Consider the following 18636-nt stretch of genomic DNA (forward strand, 5'->3'; position numbering starts at 1 on the left):
TATTATTTTACAACTTGTACTTGCAAGAGATATAAACTTTTAGAAATGCGTTAAAATTGATAAATATCCTCAGTTTATAAAGGTTTCAGTGATTGCAGAATGCATACATAGTGTTTGCAGCACCGTGGCCTGCTGGAGAGAGGATCGGACACAGTACGGCACAGAACTGAATCTGCTCTGAGAAATTCTTCAGATCTTCTAATTATTTGATGAATTTAACAATTACAGTAAAGGGATATTTCACCATATTCTTTAACTGCTTTCTGAATTTAGTCTGTGTCACGGCATAAATACAAGTGTTTGTGCAGCAACTCAGGAGCTGAAGCATGAATCCCAATTCCATTAGAAAGTCAGGTAGATATACAAACACATACTGCGACCACAGCATTCGGTTCCATATGTAAAACACCATAAACACTGCCCATAATAGTATAAAGTTCCCTGATATAACAAATAGTAAAATGATGGATTTCCTTCGGCTGTCCATTTCTGGGTCACTGGGACTCTCCCCACTGCTGCGGCTCCGGAGTCTCCTGCGGGCCCTGCTGGCCACTAAAATGTTTCTGACGGTGAAAGCATTGAGCAGCAGAATTAGAACAAATGGGACCCCCGGGGTGAAGATATTATGAAGGAGCTCGATTACTCCCCAAACCCGTGATTGCATGACACTGATTGGTACCATACAAAACCAGGGGTCATTGGCAAGATTATACGAACTAGAATACATGAAGTACCAGAAAGTGTTCTTCACACAACTCAGCAAACCTATTGTTCCCAGAAGCAAAGTCGCCGTTTTCTCGGTGCAATATTTAGTTTTCAGCTTCTGGCAACAAATGGCCACAAATCGATCAAAGGTGAAAGTGACGGTGAACCAGACAGAACAGTCTGTGACTGCATAAAGCAGGACGGCGTGGATATTACACATGGGGACGTACCTCAGAAAAAACAACTGCCTCTTATAAGTAATCGGAATCTGCCTGAGTATCAGATCAATGATAACGACCAGTAGATCCGCCGCAGCCATCGCCACCAGGTAACGAGTGACACATTTGGAGAGACCGCACTTTCCCCGAGACAGGATCACAATCGTCAATAGGTTAACTGTAAGAAAGGGAAATAAACAGGGAAATTATACATCAACCTGGGACCCAATGTAAAAATTAATACCGTCTCTGGATCCACTGTAAATATTAATACCATCTTTGGATCCTCTGTAAATATTATTAACAACTCTGGATTCCCTGTAAATGTTAATACAGCCTCTGGATCGCATATACTATTAGTACCGCATCTGGATTGCGTGTAAATATTAGTGACGTCTCTGGATCCCCTGTAAATATTAGTACAGTTTTTTGATCTGATGTTAATGTTAGTACCGTCTCTGGAACCCTTGTATACATCAGCATGGTCCCAGGATCTCCGGTAAATATTAGTAGTATATCTGGATCCCCTTTAAATATTTGTACGTCTCTGGATTCCCTCTCAATATTAGTACAATCTCTGGATCTGCTATAAATATTAATACAGTCTCTAGATTCCCTGTTAATAATATAATCCTCTCTGGATCACCTGTAATTGTTAGTTCCATCTTTGGACTCACTGTAAATATTATTACCGTCTCTGGATCACCTATAAATATTTGTAAAGTCTCTGGATCCCGTCCAAATATTCGTACCGCTTCAGGACCACTTGATATATTAACACCGTTTCTTGATCGCTTGTAAATATTAGGACTGTCACTGGACTCCTGTAACTATTAATACCGTCTCTGGACCCACTGTAAATATTAGGACCGTTTTTGGATCCCCTGTAAATATTACTACCATCTCTGGATTCCCTGCAAATATTAGTACCGTCTCTGGATCGGCTGTTAATATCGGCAACATCTCAGGATCCCCTTTAAATATTAGTTCTGTCTCTGGAACCCCTGTAAATTCTAGTACAGTGTCTGGATCCTGTGAAAACAGTAGTACTTTATCTGGATCACCTGTTAATATTATAATCTGTATAAACATTAGTTCTGTCTCTGGATTCACTATAATTATTATTACAGTTTCTGGATCACCTATAAATATGAGTACAGCCTCTGGATGCACTTTAGAGATTTCTACTATCTCTGGACACCTGTCAATATTAGCGCCGTATCTGGATCATCTATAAACATTACCAAAGTCTCTGGATCCCGTCTAAATTATCGCAGTCCTCTGGACCCCCGGATACATTAATACCGCCTCTGGATCGCCTGTAAATATTAGTACTCTCATTGGACACCCTGCAAATATTAGTACCATCGCTGAATCTCCTGCAAATATTAGTACTGTCTCTGGATCGGCTGCTGATATCGTTAACATCTCAGGAACCCCTTTAAATATTAATTATGTCTCTGGAACCCCGGTGAATTCTTGCACAGTGTCTGGATCCCCTGAAATCAGTAGTATCTTATCTGCAACACCTGTTAATATTATATGTAAATAGAAGTTTCGTCTCTGGATTCACTATAAACATTATTGCCGTTTATGGATCACCTGTAAATGAGTGCAGACTCCGGATCCACTTTGGAGATTTCTACCATCTCTGGACCCCCTGTCAATAATAGTACCGTCTCTGCTTCACCTGTAAATAGTGGTGCCGTCTCGGGATCGCCTGTGAATATTAATACGATCTCTGGGTCCCCTGTCAATATTAGTAGCGTCACTCGATCTCCTACAAATATTAGTACAGTCTCTGCTTCACCTGTAAATATTAGTACCGTCTCTAGATCCACTGTAAAGATTAGTACCGTCTCTGGTTCCCCTGTAAATATTAGTATCGTCTCTGTATGCGCTGTAAATATTGGTACCATTTCTGGATCCCCTGTAATTATTAGTAACGTCTCTGGATCGCCTGTAAATATTGGTTCCGTCTATGGATCCCCTGTAAATATTAGTATCGTCTCTGTATGCGCTGTAAATATTGGTACCATTTCTATATCCCCTGTAAATATTAGTAACGTCTCTGGATCGCCTGTAAATATTGGTTCCGTCGATGGATCCCCTGTAAATATTACTACATTCTCTGCATTCTCTGTTAATATTGTTACCATCTCGGAGACCCTGTAAATATTAGTACCGCCTCTGGATTTACTGTAAATATTACCTTCGCCGCTGGCATCCTTTTAAATATTAATACCGTCTCCGGACTCATTGTCAATATTAGCAACGTCTCTGGCACCACTTTAACTTTTGATACCGTCTATGGATCCCTCTTAAATATCACGACCTTCTCTGGATCCAATGTAACATTTAGCACAGACTCTGGATCCCCTAATAATATTTGTACCGTCACCTGGATCCGCTCCAAGTATTAGTACTGTCTCTGAATCCCCTGCAAACATTAGTTCCGTCTCTGGACCCACTGTATATATTATTACCGTCTCTGGACCCACTGTATATATTATTACCGTCTCTGGGCCTCCTGTAAATATTAGTACCGTCTCTGGATCCCCTTTAAATATTTGTGCCGTTTCGCGATCCCCTTTCAATATTAGTACAATCTCGGTATCGGCTGTAAATATTATTACAATCTCTCGAACCCCTGATAATATAATCCTCTCTGGGTCACCTGCAAATGTTAGTTCCATCTCTGGACAACCTTTAAATATTAATACCGTCTCTGGACGCACTGTAAATATTAGGACTGTCTCCGGATCCCCTATAAATATTAGTACCATTTCTGAATCTCCTGCAAATATTGGTACCGTCTCCTGATCGGCTGCTAATATCGTTAACATCTCGGGATCCTCTGTAAATATTAATTCTGTCCCTGGAACCCCTGTAAATTCTAATACAGTGTCTAGATCCCATGAAAACAGTGGTACCTTATCTGGATCACCTGTTAATATTATAAGCCTGTCTGGATGCCGTGTTAATGTTAGTTCCGTCTCTGGATTCACTATCAATATTATTATCGTCTCTGGATATCTGTAAATATGAGTACAGTCTCTGGATCCCCTTTAAAGATGTCTATCATCTTTGGACCCCCTTTCGATATTAGTGCCGTCTCTGGATTCCCTGTAAATATTAGTGCCGTCTCTGGACCACCGGTAAGTATTAATACTGCATCTAGGTCCCCTGTAAATATTAGTAACGACTCTGGATCCCCTGTAAATATTAGTACCGTCTCTGGATCACCTGTAAATATTAGTACCGTCTCTGGATCCGATGTAAATATTACTGCCGTCCTTGGATCCCCCGTCTCTGGATCGCATGTAATTATTGATTCCGTCTCTGGAACCCCGGTAAGTATTATTGCATTCTCTGGATCCGCTGTTAATATTGTTACGGTCTCGGAGACACTGTAAACATTAGTACCACTTCTGGATCCAGTCTAAATAATATTTTCGTCTCTGGAATCTGTTTAAATTTTAGCGCGGTCTCCGGACTCCTTGTCAATATTGGTAGCGTCTCTGGGACCCCTTTAACTATTGGTACCGTCCAAGGATCACCTGTAAATCTCATATTTCTGCAAGAGCAATCTAGCTAGACCCATTGCGCCGCCCTATCCCTGTAGCCCTGCAAACTTTTGCCTTTCAAGTAATTATCCAGTTCCCTTTTGAAGGCCATAATTGAATCCGCCTCCACCACCCCCTCGGGCATTGCATTCCAGAAACTAACCACTCACTGAGTAAAGAAGTTTTTCCTCATGTCAAATTTGGTTCTTTTGTCAATCACTTTAAAACTATGTCCTCTCGTTTTTGACCCTTCCGCCAATGTGAACAGTTTCTCTCTATCTACTCTGTCTAGACCGTAAATATTACTACCGTCCCTGATTCCCATGTAAATATTAAAACCATCTCTGGATCCCATATAAATATTAGTACCATCTCTTGCTCTGCTGAAGATATTAGTACGTCTCTGGATCCCCTTTTAATATTATTACCGTCACTGATTCCCTCATAAATATTACATCCCTATCTGGATCCCCCGTAATTGTTAGTACAGTGTCTAGATTCCCGGCAAATATTCGTACCGTCTCTGGACTCTCTGCCAATATTAGTAACGTCTCTCGATCCCCTTTAAATATTAGCAATGACTCTGGATCGACAATAAATTTAAGTACAGTCTCTGGATACCCTGTAAATATCAGCACCGTTCTGGATCCCCTCTAAATATTCGTTCGGTCAATGGATATATTGTTAAAATATTGTTACCGTTTCTGGATGAACTGTAAATATCAGTAGAGTCTCTGAATCCCTATAAATATTTTCAGCGTCTATCGACCCCCTGTCAATATTACTAACGTCTCTGGATCCCCTGTAAATATTATTACTGTCTCTGGATCCCCTTTAAATAATAGTACTGTCTCTGGATCGCTTGTAAATATTAGTACACCTCTGAAATCCGTTTAAATATAAGTACCGTCTCTGGGCCTCCTGGAAATATTAGTACCGTTTAAGGATCCACTATAATTATTGGTTCCATCTCTGGATCCCCGGTGAATATTACTGCATTGTCTGGACCCCTTATTAATATTGTTACCATCTTGGAGACACTAAATATTAGTACCGCCTCTGGATCAACTGTAAATATTAATTTCGTCTCTGGAATTCGTTTAAATATTAGCAATGTCTCAGGACTCCTTGTCAATATTAGCAAGGTCTCTGGGACCCCTTTAAATATTAGTGCCCTGTAAATATCAGCACCTTCTCTGGATCCAATGTAACTATTCACAAACACTCTGGTCCCCTACTAATATTTGTACTGTCGCTGGATCCGCTCTAAATATTAATACAGCCTCTGGATCCCCTCTAATCGTTAGTTCCGTCTCTGTACCGACTGTAAATATTATTACCGTCTCTGCATCCCTTTTAAGTATCTGTTTCTGGAACCCGTGAAAATTCTAGTACTGTCTGTGGACCCCCTGTAAATATTGGGACGGTCTCTGGATCCCCTACTAATTTTCTATCCCTCTCTGGACCCTCTGTAAATAATAGTTCCATCAGTGGATCCTACTTAATTATTTGAACCGTCTCTGAAGCCCCTCTAAATATTATCACCGACTCTGAAGCACCTGTAAATATTAGCACTCTCTGGATCTCGTGCAAATATTAGTTCCATATTTGGATCCCTTTAAATATGAGTACCGTCTCTGGATGACCAATAAATATTAGTACAGTCTCCGGATCCTTTGTAAATTATCGTATTATCTCTGGATCCCCTGTAAAGATTATAATTCTCTGGATTTCGTGCAAATATTAGCTCCGTCTATTGATCCCTTTTTATATTAGTTCCGTCTCTGGCTGACCTGTAAATATTAGTACTGTCAATGGATCCCCTGTAAATATAATACCCACTCTGGAACGCCAGTTAATATTAGCAATGCCGCTGGATCCCCTGTAAATATCAGAAACGTTCTTGATCCCCTGTAAATATTAATAACGTCTCTGAATCCCCTGCAAATATTTGTACCGCCTCTGGATCATTTTAAATATTAGCATCATCTTGGACCACGTGGAAATATTAGCACTGTCTCCGAATCCACAGTAAATATTAGTACCGGCTCTGAATCCCCTGCAAATATTAATAACGTCTCTGGATCGCTTTAAGTATTGGGACTGTCTTCGATCACGTGTAAGGATTAGCTTGTCACTGGATTCACCTGTAAATATTTGGACCGTAAATATTAGTAAGATCTCCAGACCCCTGTAAATATATGCACCAACTCCGGATCTCCTGTTAATAATAGTACTATCTGTTGATCCCCGATAAATATTTGTACCCTCTCTGGATCCTCTGTAAATATCAGTACCTTCTCTGGATCCAATATAACTGACTTTATAACTGATCCGGACTTTGGATCCCCTGCTAATACTTGCACCTTCTCTGGATCCGCTCTAAATATGAGTACAGTTTCTGGATTCCCTTTAAATATTAGTTCCGTCTCTGGGTTCCCAGTATTATTAGCACCGTCTCTAGTCCGCCTTTATATATTAGCACTGTCTCTGGATCTGCTGTAAATATTAGTACTGTCAATGGAACCCTCTGGGCCCAATGTAAATATTAGTACCGTCTCCTTATCCACTGTAAATTTTAGTTACGTTTCTGGAGATATTGTAAATATTAGTGTCACCTCCGGATCATCTGCAAATATTAACATGGCCTAGAGAGCCCCTCGACATATTAGTACCGTCTCTGGATCCCCGTTAATATTATTACCGTCACTGGAATCCATGTAAATATTAGTACCGTCTCTGGATCCAGTGTAAATATTACTACATTCTCTGGAACCCCAGTAAATATTAGTTCCATCGATGGATGCCTTTAAACAATAGTCTCTGGATCAACTGTCAATGTTTTACCGCTTTTGGATACTCTGTAAATATTAGTACCATCTCTTGGTCCCCTGAAATTAATTATTAGTACTGCTTCCGTAACCCCTGTAAATTCTAGCGGCGTCTCTGGATCCCCTGTAAATACTTGTATTGCCTCTGGATCCCGTGCAAATATTAGTACCGTTTCTGGATCTCTTTAAATATTTGTACCGTCTCTGGATTACGTGTAAATATTAGCAATGTATCCGCTTCCATTGTAAATATTAGTGACGCCTCTGTCTATCCTGTAAAGATTAGTGCCGTCTCAGGATCCAGAGTTACTATTTTTACTCTCTCAGGACAACTTATTTTTATTCGTTCATGGGATGTGGGCGTCGCTGACAAGGCCAGCATGTATTGCCCATCCCGAATTGCCCTGGACAAGGTGGAGGTGAGCCGCCTGCTTGAACCGCTGCAGTCCGTGTGGTGAAGGTTTTCCCACAGTGCTGTTACGTAGGGAGTTCCAGGATTTCAGGCCAGCGAGGATGAAGGAACGGCGATATATTTCCAAGTCAGGATGGTGTGTGACTTAGAGGCGAACTTGCAGGTGGTGTTATTCCCATGTGCCTGCTGCCCTTGTAATTGTAGGTGATAGAGTTCGCGGGTTTGGGAGGTGCTGTCGAAGAAGCCTTGGCGAGTTTTGCAGTGCATCCTGCAGATGGTGCACACGGCAGCCACGGTGCGCCAGTTGTGAAAGAGTGATTGTTTAGGGTCGTGAATGTGGTGCCAATCAAGCGTTCTACATTGTCCTGAATGGCAGCGATCTGCTTGAGTGTTTTGGAGCTGCAATCATCCAGGCAAGTGGAGAGTATTCCATCACACTCCTGACTTGTGCCTTGTCGATGGTGGGAAGGCTTTGGGGAGTCAGGAGGTGAGTCACTCGCCGCAGAATACCCAGCCTCTTTTCACCACAGTATTTATGTAGCTGGTCCAGTTACGTTTCCGGTCAATTGTGAGCCCCAGAATGTTGATGGTGGGGGATTCGGCGATGGTAATGCCATTGAATGTCATGGGGAGGTGGTTAGACTCTCTCTTTTTGTCTGGCACTAAAGTTGCTTGCCACATATTAGCCCAAGCCTGGATGCTGTCCATGTCTTGCTGAATGCGGACACGGCTGCTTCGTTATCTGAGTAGTTGCGAATGGAACTGAACACTGTGAAATCATCAACGAACATCCCCATTTCTGACCTTTTGAAGGAGGGACGGTCATTGATGAAGCGGCTGAAGATGGTTGGGCCTAGGGCACTGCCCTGAGGAATTCCTGCAGCAATGTTCTGGGGCTGAGGTGATTAGACTTCAACAACCACTTGCACCTTCTTTTGTGCTAAGCATGACTCCACCCACTGGAGAACTTCCCCGCCCCCCTCCCTCCCCGATTCACATTACTGGAGCTCCCTGGTGCCACTCTCGGTGCAATGCTGCCTTGATGGCAAGGGTGTCACTCTCACCTCACCTCTGGAAATCAGCTGTTTTGTCCATGTTTGGACCAAAGCTGTAATGAGATCTGGAGCCGAGTGGTCCAGGCGGAACCCAAACTTAGCATCGGTGAGCAGGTTATTGGTAAATAAGTAATGCTTGGCTGCATTGTCGATGAAACCTTCCATCACTTTGCGGATGATTGAGAGTCGTCTGATGGGGCTGTAATTGGCCGGATTGGATTTGTCCTGCTTTTTGTGGACAGGACATAGCTGGGCAATTTTCCACATTGTCGGGTAGATGCCAGTGTTGTCGCTGTACTTGAACAGCTTGGCTAGAGGCGCAGCTAGTACTGGAGCACAAGTCTTCAGCACGACAGCTGGGATGTTGTCGGGGCCCATAGTCTTTGTTGTATCCATTGCACTCAGCCGTTTCTTGATATCACGTGGAGTGAATCGAATTGGCTGAAGAGTGGCTTCTGTAATGCTGGGGATATCGGGAGGAGCCGAGTATTAGTAGAGTCTCTGCATCCCATATAGGTATTTGTACCGTCTCTGCAGCCCCTTTAAATGTTAACACTCTCTGGAACTCGGGCAAATATTAGTTCCGTCGATGGTTCACTTTAAATATCAGCGCAGTCTCTGGATCCACTGTAAATATTTGCACAGTCTCTGGATCCCCTGTAAATATCTGCACCCTTCTCGACCCCCTGTAAGTATTAGTACCGTCACAGGATCACCTCCAAATATTCGTACCGTCTCGCGATGCTATTTAATATTAGCACAATCTCTGGATCACGTGTAAATATTAGCCCTGTCTCCGGATGCCCTGTAAATATTAGTACCGTCTCTGGATCGCCTATTAATATTATCATCGTCTTTGGATCCAATATACATCTTAGTACCGTCTGTAGATCCCCTGTAAATATTAATATCATTTCTGGATTCCATGTGATTATTATTACCGTCTCTGGATCCCCTGTAAATAGTAGTACCGTTTCTGGATCTCTTCAAATATTTGTACCGCTTCTGGATCACGTGTAAATATTAGCACTGTATCCGCCTCCCCTGTAAATATTAGTACTGCCTCTGGATATCCTGTAAAGATTATTGCCATCTCTGGATCCAGAGTTACTATTTTTAACGTCTCTGGACCAACTTTAAATATTAGTACCGTCTCTTGATTACATTTAACTATTTGTACCGTCTCTGGAGCCCCTGTAAATTTTAACACTCTCTGTTTCTCGTTCAAATATTACTTCCATTTATCGTTCCCTTTAAATATTAGTACCGTCTCTGGATCCTCTGAAAATAACAGCACCCTTCCCGATCCCCTGTAAATATTAGTATCGTTTCTTGATTCCCTCCAAATGTTAGTACCGTCTCACGATCCCTTTAAATTTTACAATCTCTGGACGACGTATAAATATTAGCACTGTCTCCGGATTCCCTGTAAATATTGTACCGTCTCTGGATATCCTTCAAAAATTAGTACCATTGCTGAATCTAGTGATAATATTTTTACCGTCTCTGGATCCCCTGTAAATATTAGTACCATCGTTGGTACAGCAGTACATACCAGTACTGTTTCTGTAACTTATAGTTCATTCTCTGTATCCTCTGTAAATATTAGCACCGTCTCTGGGTCAACTGTAGATATGTGAAGCGTCTCTGGAGTCATGGAAACAAAGAAATATAGTAAATAGGAGCAGGAGTACGCCATTCGGCACTTCGAGCCTGGTCCACCATTCAAAATGATCATGGCTGATCCTCTATCTCAATTCCATAGTCCCGCTCTCTCCCCATGCCCCTTCATGCCTTTTGTGCCTAGAAATCTATCTAGCTCCTTCTTAAATATATTCAGTAACTTGGCCTCTACAGCCTCCTGTGGTAGAGAATTCCACAGGTTCACCACCCTCTGAGTGAAGCAAGTTCTCCTCATCTCAGTCCTAAATGTCGTACCCCGTATCCTGAGACTGTGACCCCTGGTTCTGGGACCCCCCAGCCAGGGACAACATCCTCCCTGCATCCAGTCAGTCTAGCCCTGTCAGAATTTTATATGTTTCAATGAGATTCCCTCTCATTCTCCTAAGCTCAGTTGAATACAGGCTGACCCTATCTCTGCTCATACCACAGTCCTGCCTTCCGAGGGATCAGTGGCACCTTCGCTGCTCTCCCTCTATGGAAAGTATATCCTTTTTAGGCAAGGAGACCAAAAGTGCACACAATACTCCAGGTGTAGTCTCGCTAAAGTCCTGTATAACTGCAGTAAGACACCCTTGCTCCTGTACTCAAATCCTCTTGCAATGAAGATCAACATAACATTTGCCTTCCTAACTGCTTGCTGCACCTGCATGTTTGCTTTCAGTCACTGATGTACAAGGATACCTCGGTACCTTTGTACATCAACATTCCACAATATATCACCATTAAAATAATACTCTGCCGTTCTGTTTTTCCTTCCGAAGTGGATAACTTCACATTGATCTGCATATTCCTGAAAATAATATTACCGTCTCTGAACACACCCGTCAATATTCGTACCGTCTCTGGATCCGCACTAAATATTAGTACCTTCGCTCGATATCCAGTAAATTATAGTATCGTCTCTGGGTCTTCTGTAAATATTATCACTCTTTGGATCTCCTGCAAATATTAGTTCCGGCAATGGATCCCTTTAAATAATAGTACCGTCCCTGGATGACCTGTAAATGGTAGTACTCTCTCTGGATATCCTGTAAATATAAGTGTCGACTCTGGATCGCCTGTTAATATTAGTACCGTCCCGAAATTTCCTGTAAACATTAGCAACGTCTCTGTATCCCCTGTAAATATCAGAAACGTTCTTCATCCCCTGTAAATATTAGCACCATCTCTGGATCCACTGCAGATCCAGAGATGGATCCCTTGTTAATATCAGCACCTCTGTTTTCCCTGGATCCCCGGTAAATTCTAGTACTGTCTCCGGGTCTCGTTCAAAAATCTATAGATTCCTTTACTTGTAAGTACAGTCTCTGGATATCCTGTCAATATTAGTGCAGTCTCTGGATCCCCTGTAAATACTAATACTATTTCTAGATCCTCTGTAAACATTAGTTCTGCCTCTGGATCACATGTAAATATTGGTTCCTTCTCTGGATCCCCTGTAAATATTAGTGCCGTCTCTGAATTCCCTCTTAATATTATTGCCATTTCTGGATTCCATATAAATATTGGTACCGTCTCTGGATTCTCTGTAAATATCAATACCATTTCCAGGTGCTCTGCAAACATTAGTACCGTCTCTGGATCACGTGCAAATGTTGGTTCCGCCTCTGGATCCCCTCTAAATATTACTACATACTGTGGATCCCCTATAAATATTAGTACCATTTCTGTATCACCTGTAAATATTGGTACCATCTCTCGATCTCCTGTAAATATTATTACATTTTCTGGATCCCCTGTTTATGTTATTACAACCTCGGAGACAATGTGAATTTTACTACTGTCTCTGGATCACCTGTAAATATTACTACTGTCTCTCGATGCACTATAAATATTAGTACCTTCTCCGGATTCCCTGTCAATATTACTAATGTCTCTGGATCTCCTTTAAATATCATTACCTTCTTTAGATCCAGTGTAAATAACAGCGCAGGCTCTGGATCCCCTCAGAGTATTTGTACCGTCTTTGGTTTCGCTCTCAATATTAGTGCAGTCTCTGGAACCCCAGAAAATATTAGAACCGTCTTTGGATCACCTGTAAATATCAGTGCCTTCTTTGGACCCACAGTACATATTATTACGGTCTTTGAATCGGCTGCAAATATTAGTATTGACACTGGACCTCCTGGAAATACTAATACACTCTCTGGACATCCTTTAAATATTTGTACCTTCTCTGGATCCCCTGTTAATAATAATACCGTTCTGGATACCATGAAAATATTAATTCCATTTCTGGATCCACAGTAAACACAAGTGCCCACTCTGCTTTACCTGTAAATATTAGTTACGTCTCTGGATCCCCCGCAAATATGACTACATTCTCTGGATCCGCTGTTAATATTATTACCGTCTCTGGATTCACTGTAATGTTAGGACAGTCTCTGGATCTCCTCTAAATATTAGTGCCGCCTCTGGGACCAATGTAAATATTATTACCGTCTCTGGATCCCCTATAAATATTAGTACCGTCTCTGTATCCCCTGTACATGTTAGTACTGTCTCTGGATACACTATGAATATTACTACCGTCTCCAGATCACCTTTAAATATTAGCATGGTTTTTGGATCCCCTGTCAATATTACTACTGTCTCTGGATCCTATTTAAAAAGTTGCAGCGTCTCTGGAGCCCCTGCAAATTTTAGTACAGTATCTGGATCCCCTGTTAATATTATTCCCGCATCTGAATCCCTTGTAAATATTACTACCCTAGCTGGAACCCCTGTAAATGTTAGTACATTCTCTGGATTCCCTGCAACTAATAGTACCGTCTCTGGATCCACTCTAAATATTAGTTTCGTCCATGGAATCCCTTTAGTATTAGTACCGTCTCTGGACTCCCTGTCAATATTAGTAACATCTCTTGACACCCTTTAAATATTGGTACCATCTCTCACCCGCCTTTAAATATTAGTATCGTCTCTGGATCCACAATAAATTTAAACACAGTCTCAGGATCTCCTGTAAATAATAGTTCGGTCAATGGATCCACTGTAAATATTAATACCGACACTGTATCAACTGTAAATTTCAGTAGAGCCACTGGATCCCTGTAAATATCTGCAGCGTCTACCTACCCCTTGTCAATATTAGTACCGTCTCTGGATCACCTGCAAATATTAGTAGTCTGTGAATCCTCTGTAAATATAAGTACAATCTCTAGACCTCCGGTAAATATTTGTACCGTTTCTGGATCTCTTTAAATATTTGTACTGTCTGTGGTTCACGTATAAATATTAGTACCAACTCTGGATGACTTGTGAATATTGGTACTGTCTCTGGATCGCCTGAAAATTCTAGTACCGTCTCTGGATACCCTGTAAATATTAGTACGGTCTCTTGATCCTTTTAATATAAATACCGACTCTGGATCTCCTGTAATATTAGTACAGTCTCTGAATCCCCTGTAACAATTAGTACCGTCTTTGGATCGCCTGTTAATATTGTAACGTCTCTGGATTCGCTGCAAATGTTTGCACTGTCTATGGATTCCCTGTAAATATCAGAAATGTTCTTGATCCCCTGTAAATATTAGTGCCATCTCTGGATCCACTGTAAATAATAGTGCCGTCTCTGGATCCCCTGTAAATATTTGCAGTGTCTCTGGATCCCCTGTAAATATTAGCAGTGTCTCTGGATCCCCTACAAATATTAGTACGGTATCTGGATTGTTTTAAACATCAGTACCGTCTTGGATCACGTGTAAATACTAGCACTGAATCCGGTTTCCCTGTTAATATTAGTGCCATCTCTGTTTCCCCTGCATATATTAGTATTGTTTCTAGAAACCCTCTAAATTGTATTACGTCTCTGGATCCCCTGCAAATATTATAACTCTACGGATCTCGTGCAAATATTACTTCCGCCTATGGATCCCTTTGAATATTAGCACCGTCTCTGGTACAAATCAGTGCAAATATTAGTACCGTCTCTGGACCTAGTGTGATTATTATTACCGTCTCTTGATCGCCTATAAATATTAGTACCATCTTTGGGTCTGCTGTATATATTTGCCCCGTCTCTGGTTGTGCTATAATATTATTTATGTGATTGGACCCCCTCTAAATATTAATACCGACTCTGGACCCAATGTAAATAATAGTATCGTCTCTGTACCCCCTGTAAATTTTGGTACCGTCTCGGAGTAGACTGTAAATATTAGTACTGTCTCCAGATCACATGTAAATATTGGTTCGGTCTCTGGATCCCCTGTAAATATTAGTGCCTTCTCTGGATCCCCTGTTAATATTACTACCATCTCTGGATCCGACATAAATATTAGTTCTATCTCTGGATTCCCTGTGAATATTATTACCATCTCTGGAACTACTGTAAATATTTGTAGTGCCTCTAGAGCCCTATAAATATTATTAGCGTTTCTGGAGCCCCCCCACCCCGTATATATTAGTGCTGTCTCTGGTCTGCCTGTAAGTATCCGTACTGTCCCTTCATCCCCTATAAATATTAATACCATTTCTGGATCCCCTTTAAACATTAGTACAGTCTCCAGATCACCTGTAAATATTGGTTCCATCGCTCAATGTCCTGTAAACATTATTACATTCTCTGGATCCCCTGTTAATATTATTACCGCCTCGGAGACCCTGTAAATTTTACTACAGCCTTTGGGTCACCTGAAAATTTTAGTAGCATCTCTGGATCCACTGTAAATATTAATACCTTCTCCGGATTCCCTGTATCCCCTTTAAATTTCGGTATCTTCTCTGGATCCAACGTAAATAGTAGCACAGGCTCTGGATCCCCTCAGAATATTTGTACAGTCTCTGGATCCGCTCTCAATATTAGTACAGTCTCCAGATCCCCTGTAAATACTGGAACCGTACTTTTTCCCCCGTAAATATTAGTGCCGTCTCTGACCCGCTGTTAATATTAAGACCGTCTCTGTATCCCCTGTAAATATTAGTACCGTCTCTGGGTGCACTACAGATATTAGCACCGTCTCTGGACCCCTTGTATATATTAGCAACGTCCCTGGATCGGCTGTAAATATTAGTTCTATCACTGGACCCCTGTAAATATTAATACTGTCTCTGGACACCCTTTAAATATTTCTGCCTTCTCTGGATCCCCTGCTAATAATAGTAGAGTTTTTGATCCCCTGTAAACACTAGTGCTGACTCTGGATCACCTGGAAAATTAGTTCTGTCTCTGGATCCCCTGTAAATATTACTACACACTCTGGATCCCCTTTTAATATTACCACTGCCTCGGAGACTCTGTAAATATTACTATCGTCTCTAGATCTACTGTAAATGTTAGTCTCTGGTTCTCCTGCAAATATTAATACCATCTTAGGGTCCGCTGTAAATATTATTACCGTCTCTGGATCCATATAAATATTAGTAAAATCTCTGGCTCTTCTGTAACTTTTAGCAACATCTCTGGACCCGCTGTATATATTAGCACCGTTTCGCGATCTGCAGTAAATATTATTATTGTTACTGGACCCCTGTAAATATTAATGCCGTCTCTGGACCTAATATAAATATTAGTACCGACTCTGTATCCCCTGTATATGATAGTACTGTCTCTGGATACAATTTAAACAGTATTACAGTCTCCAGATCACCTGCAAATATTAGCATGGTGTCTGGATCCCCTGTAAATATTACTACTCTCTCTAGATCCCTTTTAAAAAGTTGCACCGTCTCTGGATCCCTTGGAATGTTAGTACAGTGTCTGGACCCCCTGTTAATATTATTACCGTACCTGAATCCCCTGTAAATATAACTACCCTATCTGGACCCCCTGTAAATGTATGATATTCTCTGGATTCCCTGCAAATATCTGCACCCTTCTCGATCCGCTGTAAATATTAATAGCGTCTCTGGATTCCCTACAAATATTAGCAACTTCTCTGGTTCATTTTAAATATTAGCACCATCTCTGGAACCGCTGTAACTATAAGTACAGTCTCTAGTTATCCTGTAAAAATTAACACAGTCTCTTCATCCACTGTTAATATTATTACTCTCTCTGGATCCCCTATAAATAGTAGTACAATCTCTGGTACCCCTGCAATTATCAGTGCAGTTCTTGTAACCACTGTAAATTCTAGTGCAGCGTTTGGATCCACTGTAAATATTAGTCCCGTCTTTGTATGCCATGATAATTTTGTAACCCTATCTGCATCCTCTCTATGTAACAATTCCGTCTCTGTAGACCGTCTAAACATTAGCACCGTCTCTGGATCTTCTGAAAATATTATAACTCTCTGGATGTCGTGCAAACATTAGTTCAATCCATAGATCTATTTAAATAATAGTACTGCCTCTGGATCTCTTGTAAGTATAAGTACAATCCCTGGATCCCTTGTAAATATTAATACTGTTTCTGGAACCCCTGAAAATTCCAGTGCTGTTTCTGGAACCCCTGTAAATATTAGAACTGTCTCTGGATCCCATACTAATTTTATAACCGTCTCTGCAACCCCAATAATTATTTGTACCGACTCTGGAACCCTTCTTATATATATATATATATATATACGGTCTCTGGACCACCTGTATATATTAGCATCTGCTAGGTATCCGTTTTAAACATAGAAACATAGAAATTAGGAGCAGGAGTAGGCCATTTGGAAATTCAGGCAGGCACCGCCATTCATTATAATCATGGCTGATCCTCTATCTCAAAACCAAATTCCCGCACTCTCCCGACACTCTTGATGCCGTCTGTGTCTAGAAATCTATCTATCTCCTTCTTAAATATATTCAGCGACTTGGCCGCCAAAGCCATATGTGGTAGAGAATTCCACAGGTTCACCACCCTCTGAGCGAAGATATTTCTCCTCATATCCTACCCCGTATCATGAGATAGTGATCCGTCGTCCTGGACCCTCCAGCCAGTGGAAACACCGTCACTGCATCCAGTCTGTCTAACCCTGTCAGAAATGTATTTGTTTCAATGAGATCCGCTCATATTCTTTTAAACTTCAGTGAATACAGGCCGAGTCGACCCAATCTCTCCTCACATGACAGTCCTGCCATCGCAGGAATAAGTCTGGTGAACTTTCGCTGCACTCCCTCTATGCCAAGTACATCCTTTCTCAGGTAAGGAGACCAAAACTGCACACAATACTCCAGGTGTGGTCTCCTCAATGCTCTCTATATCAGCTTTAAGACATCTTTGCTCCTTTACTCAAATCCTCTTTCAGTGAAGGCCAACATACCATTTGCCTTCCTAACTGCTTGCTGCACCTGCATGTTTTCTTTCAGTGACTGATGCACAAGGATACCCAGGTCCCATTTTACATCAACATTCCCCAACCTATCACCATTTACATAATACTCTGCCTTTCTGTTTATCCTTCCGAACTGGACAACTTCACATGTATCCAGGTTATACTGCATCTGCCATGTATTTGCCCACTCACTCAACTTTTCTAAATCGCCTTGAAGCCTCTTTGCATCCTTCTCACAACTCACAATCCCACTTAGTTTTGTGTCGTCAGCAAACTTGGAAATATTACATTTGGTTCCCTCATCCAGGTCATTGATATTTTGTGAATAGCTGGGACACAAGCATTGATCCCCATTGTACCCCACAAGCCACTGCCTGCCACCCCGAAAAAGATGTATTTATTCCTATTCTGTTTCCTGTATGTTAACCAATTTTCAATCCATTCCAGTATATTACCGCCAATCCCATGCGTTTTAATTTTGCACACTTGCCTCTTATATTGGACATTATCAAAGGCCTTCCGAAAATCTAAATACACCACATCCACTGGTTCTCCCTTATCTATTCTACGAGTTACATCCTCAACACGATTACGCTTTCATAAATCCATGTTGACTTTGCTTAATCATGTTGATATTTTCGAAGTGTCCTGTTATCATATCCGATCTAGCATTTTCCATACTACTGGTGTTAGGCTAACCGGTCTGTAGTTCTCTGTTTTCTCACTCCCTCCTTTTTTAAATAGTGGGGTTAAAATTGCCACCCGACAATCTGCAGGAACTGTTCCATAACCTATAGAATTTTGGAAAATGACAACCAATGCATCCACTATTTCCATGGTTACACCTTTTAGTACTCTGTGATGCAGATTATCAGGCTCTGGAGATTTATCGACTTTCAGTCCCATTCATTTCTCAAGCACTATTTTTGTACTAATACTAATTTCCTTTAATTCCTCCTTC

The 18636-nt window shown here is 41.3% G+C and overlaps 1 protein-coding gene across 1 annotated transcript in view; it reads right to left on the bottom strand.

Moving 5' to 3' along the window:
* Positions 1-202: 202 nt before the first annotated feature.
* Positions 203-18636, bottom strand: part of LOC137334756 (probable G-protein coupled receptor 139) — a 30931-nt gene continuing 12497 nt past the window's right edge. The window contains exon 3 of the mRNA XM_067999693.1: positions 203-1101. Coding sequence (XP_067855794.1) covers positions 203-1101 — 899 coding nt within the window. The remainder of the gene's footprint in view (positions 1102-18636) is intronic.

The sequence above is a fragment of the Heptranchias perlo genome, chromosome 2 (genome assembly GCF_035084215.1).
Source record: "Heptranchias perlo isolate sHepPer1 chromosome 2, sHepPer1.hap1, whole genome shotgun sequence".
In the NCBI taxonomy this organism is placed as follows: domain Eukaryota; kingdom Metazoa; phylum Chordata; class Chondrichthyes; order Hexanchiformes; family Hexanchidae; genus Heptranchias; species Heptranchias perlo.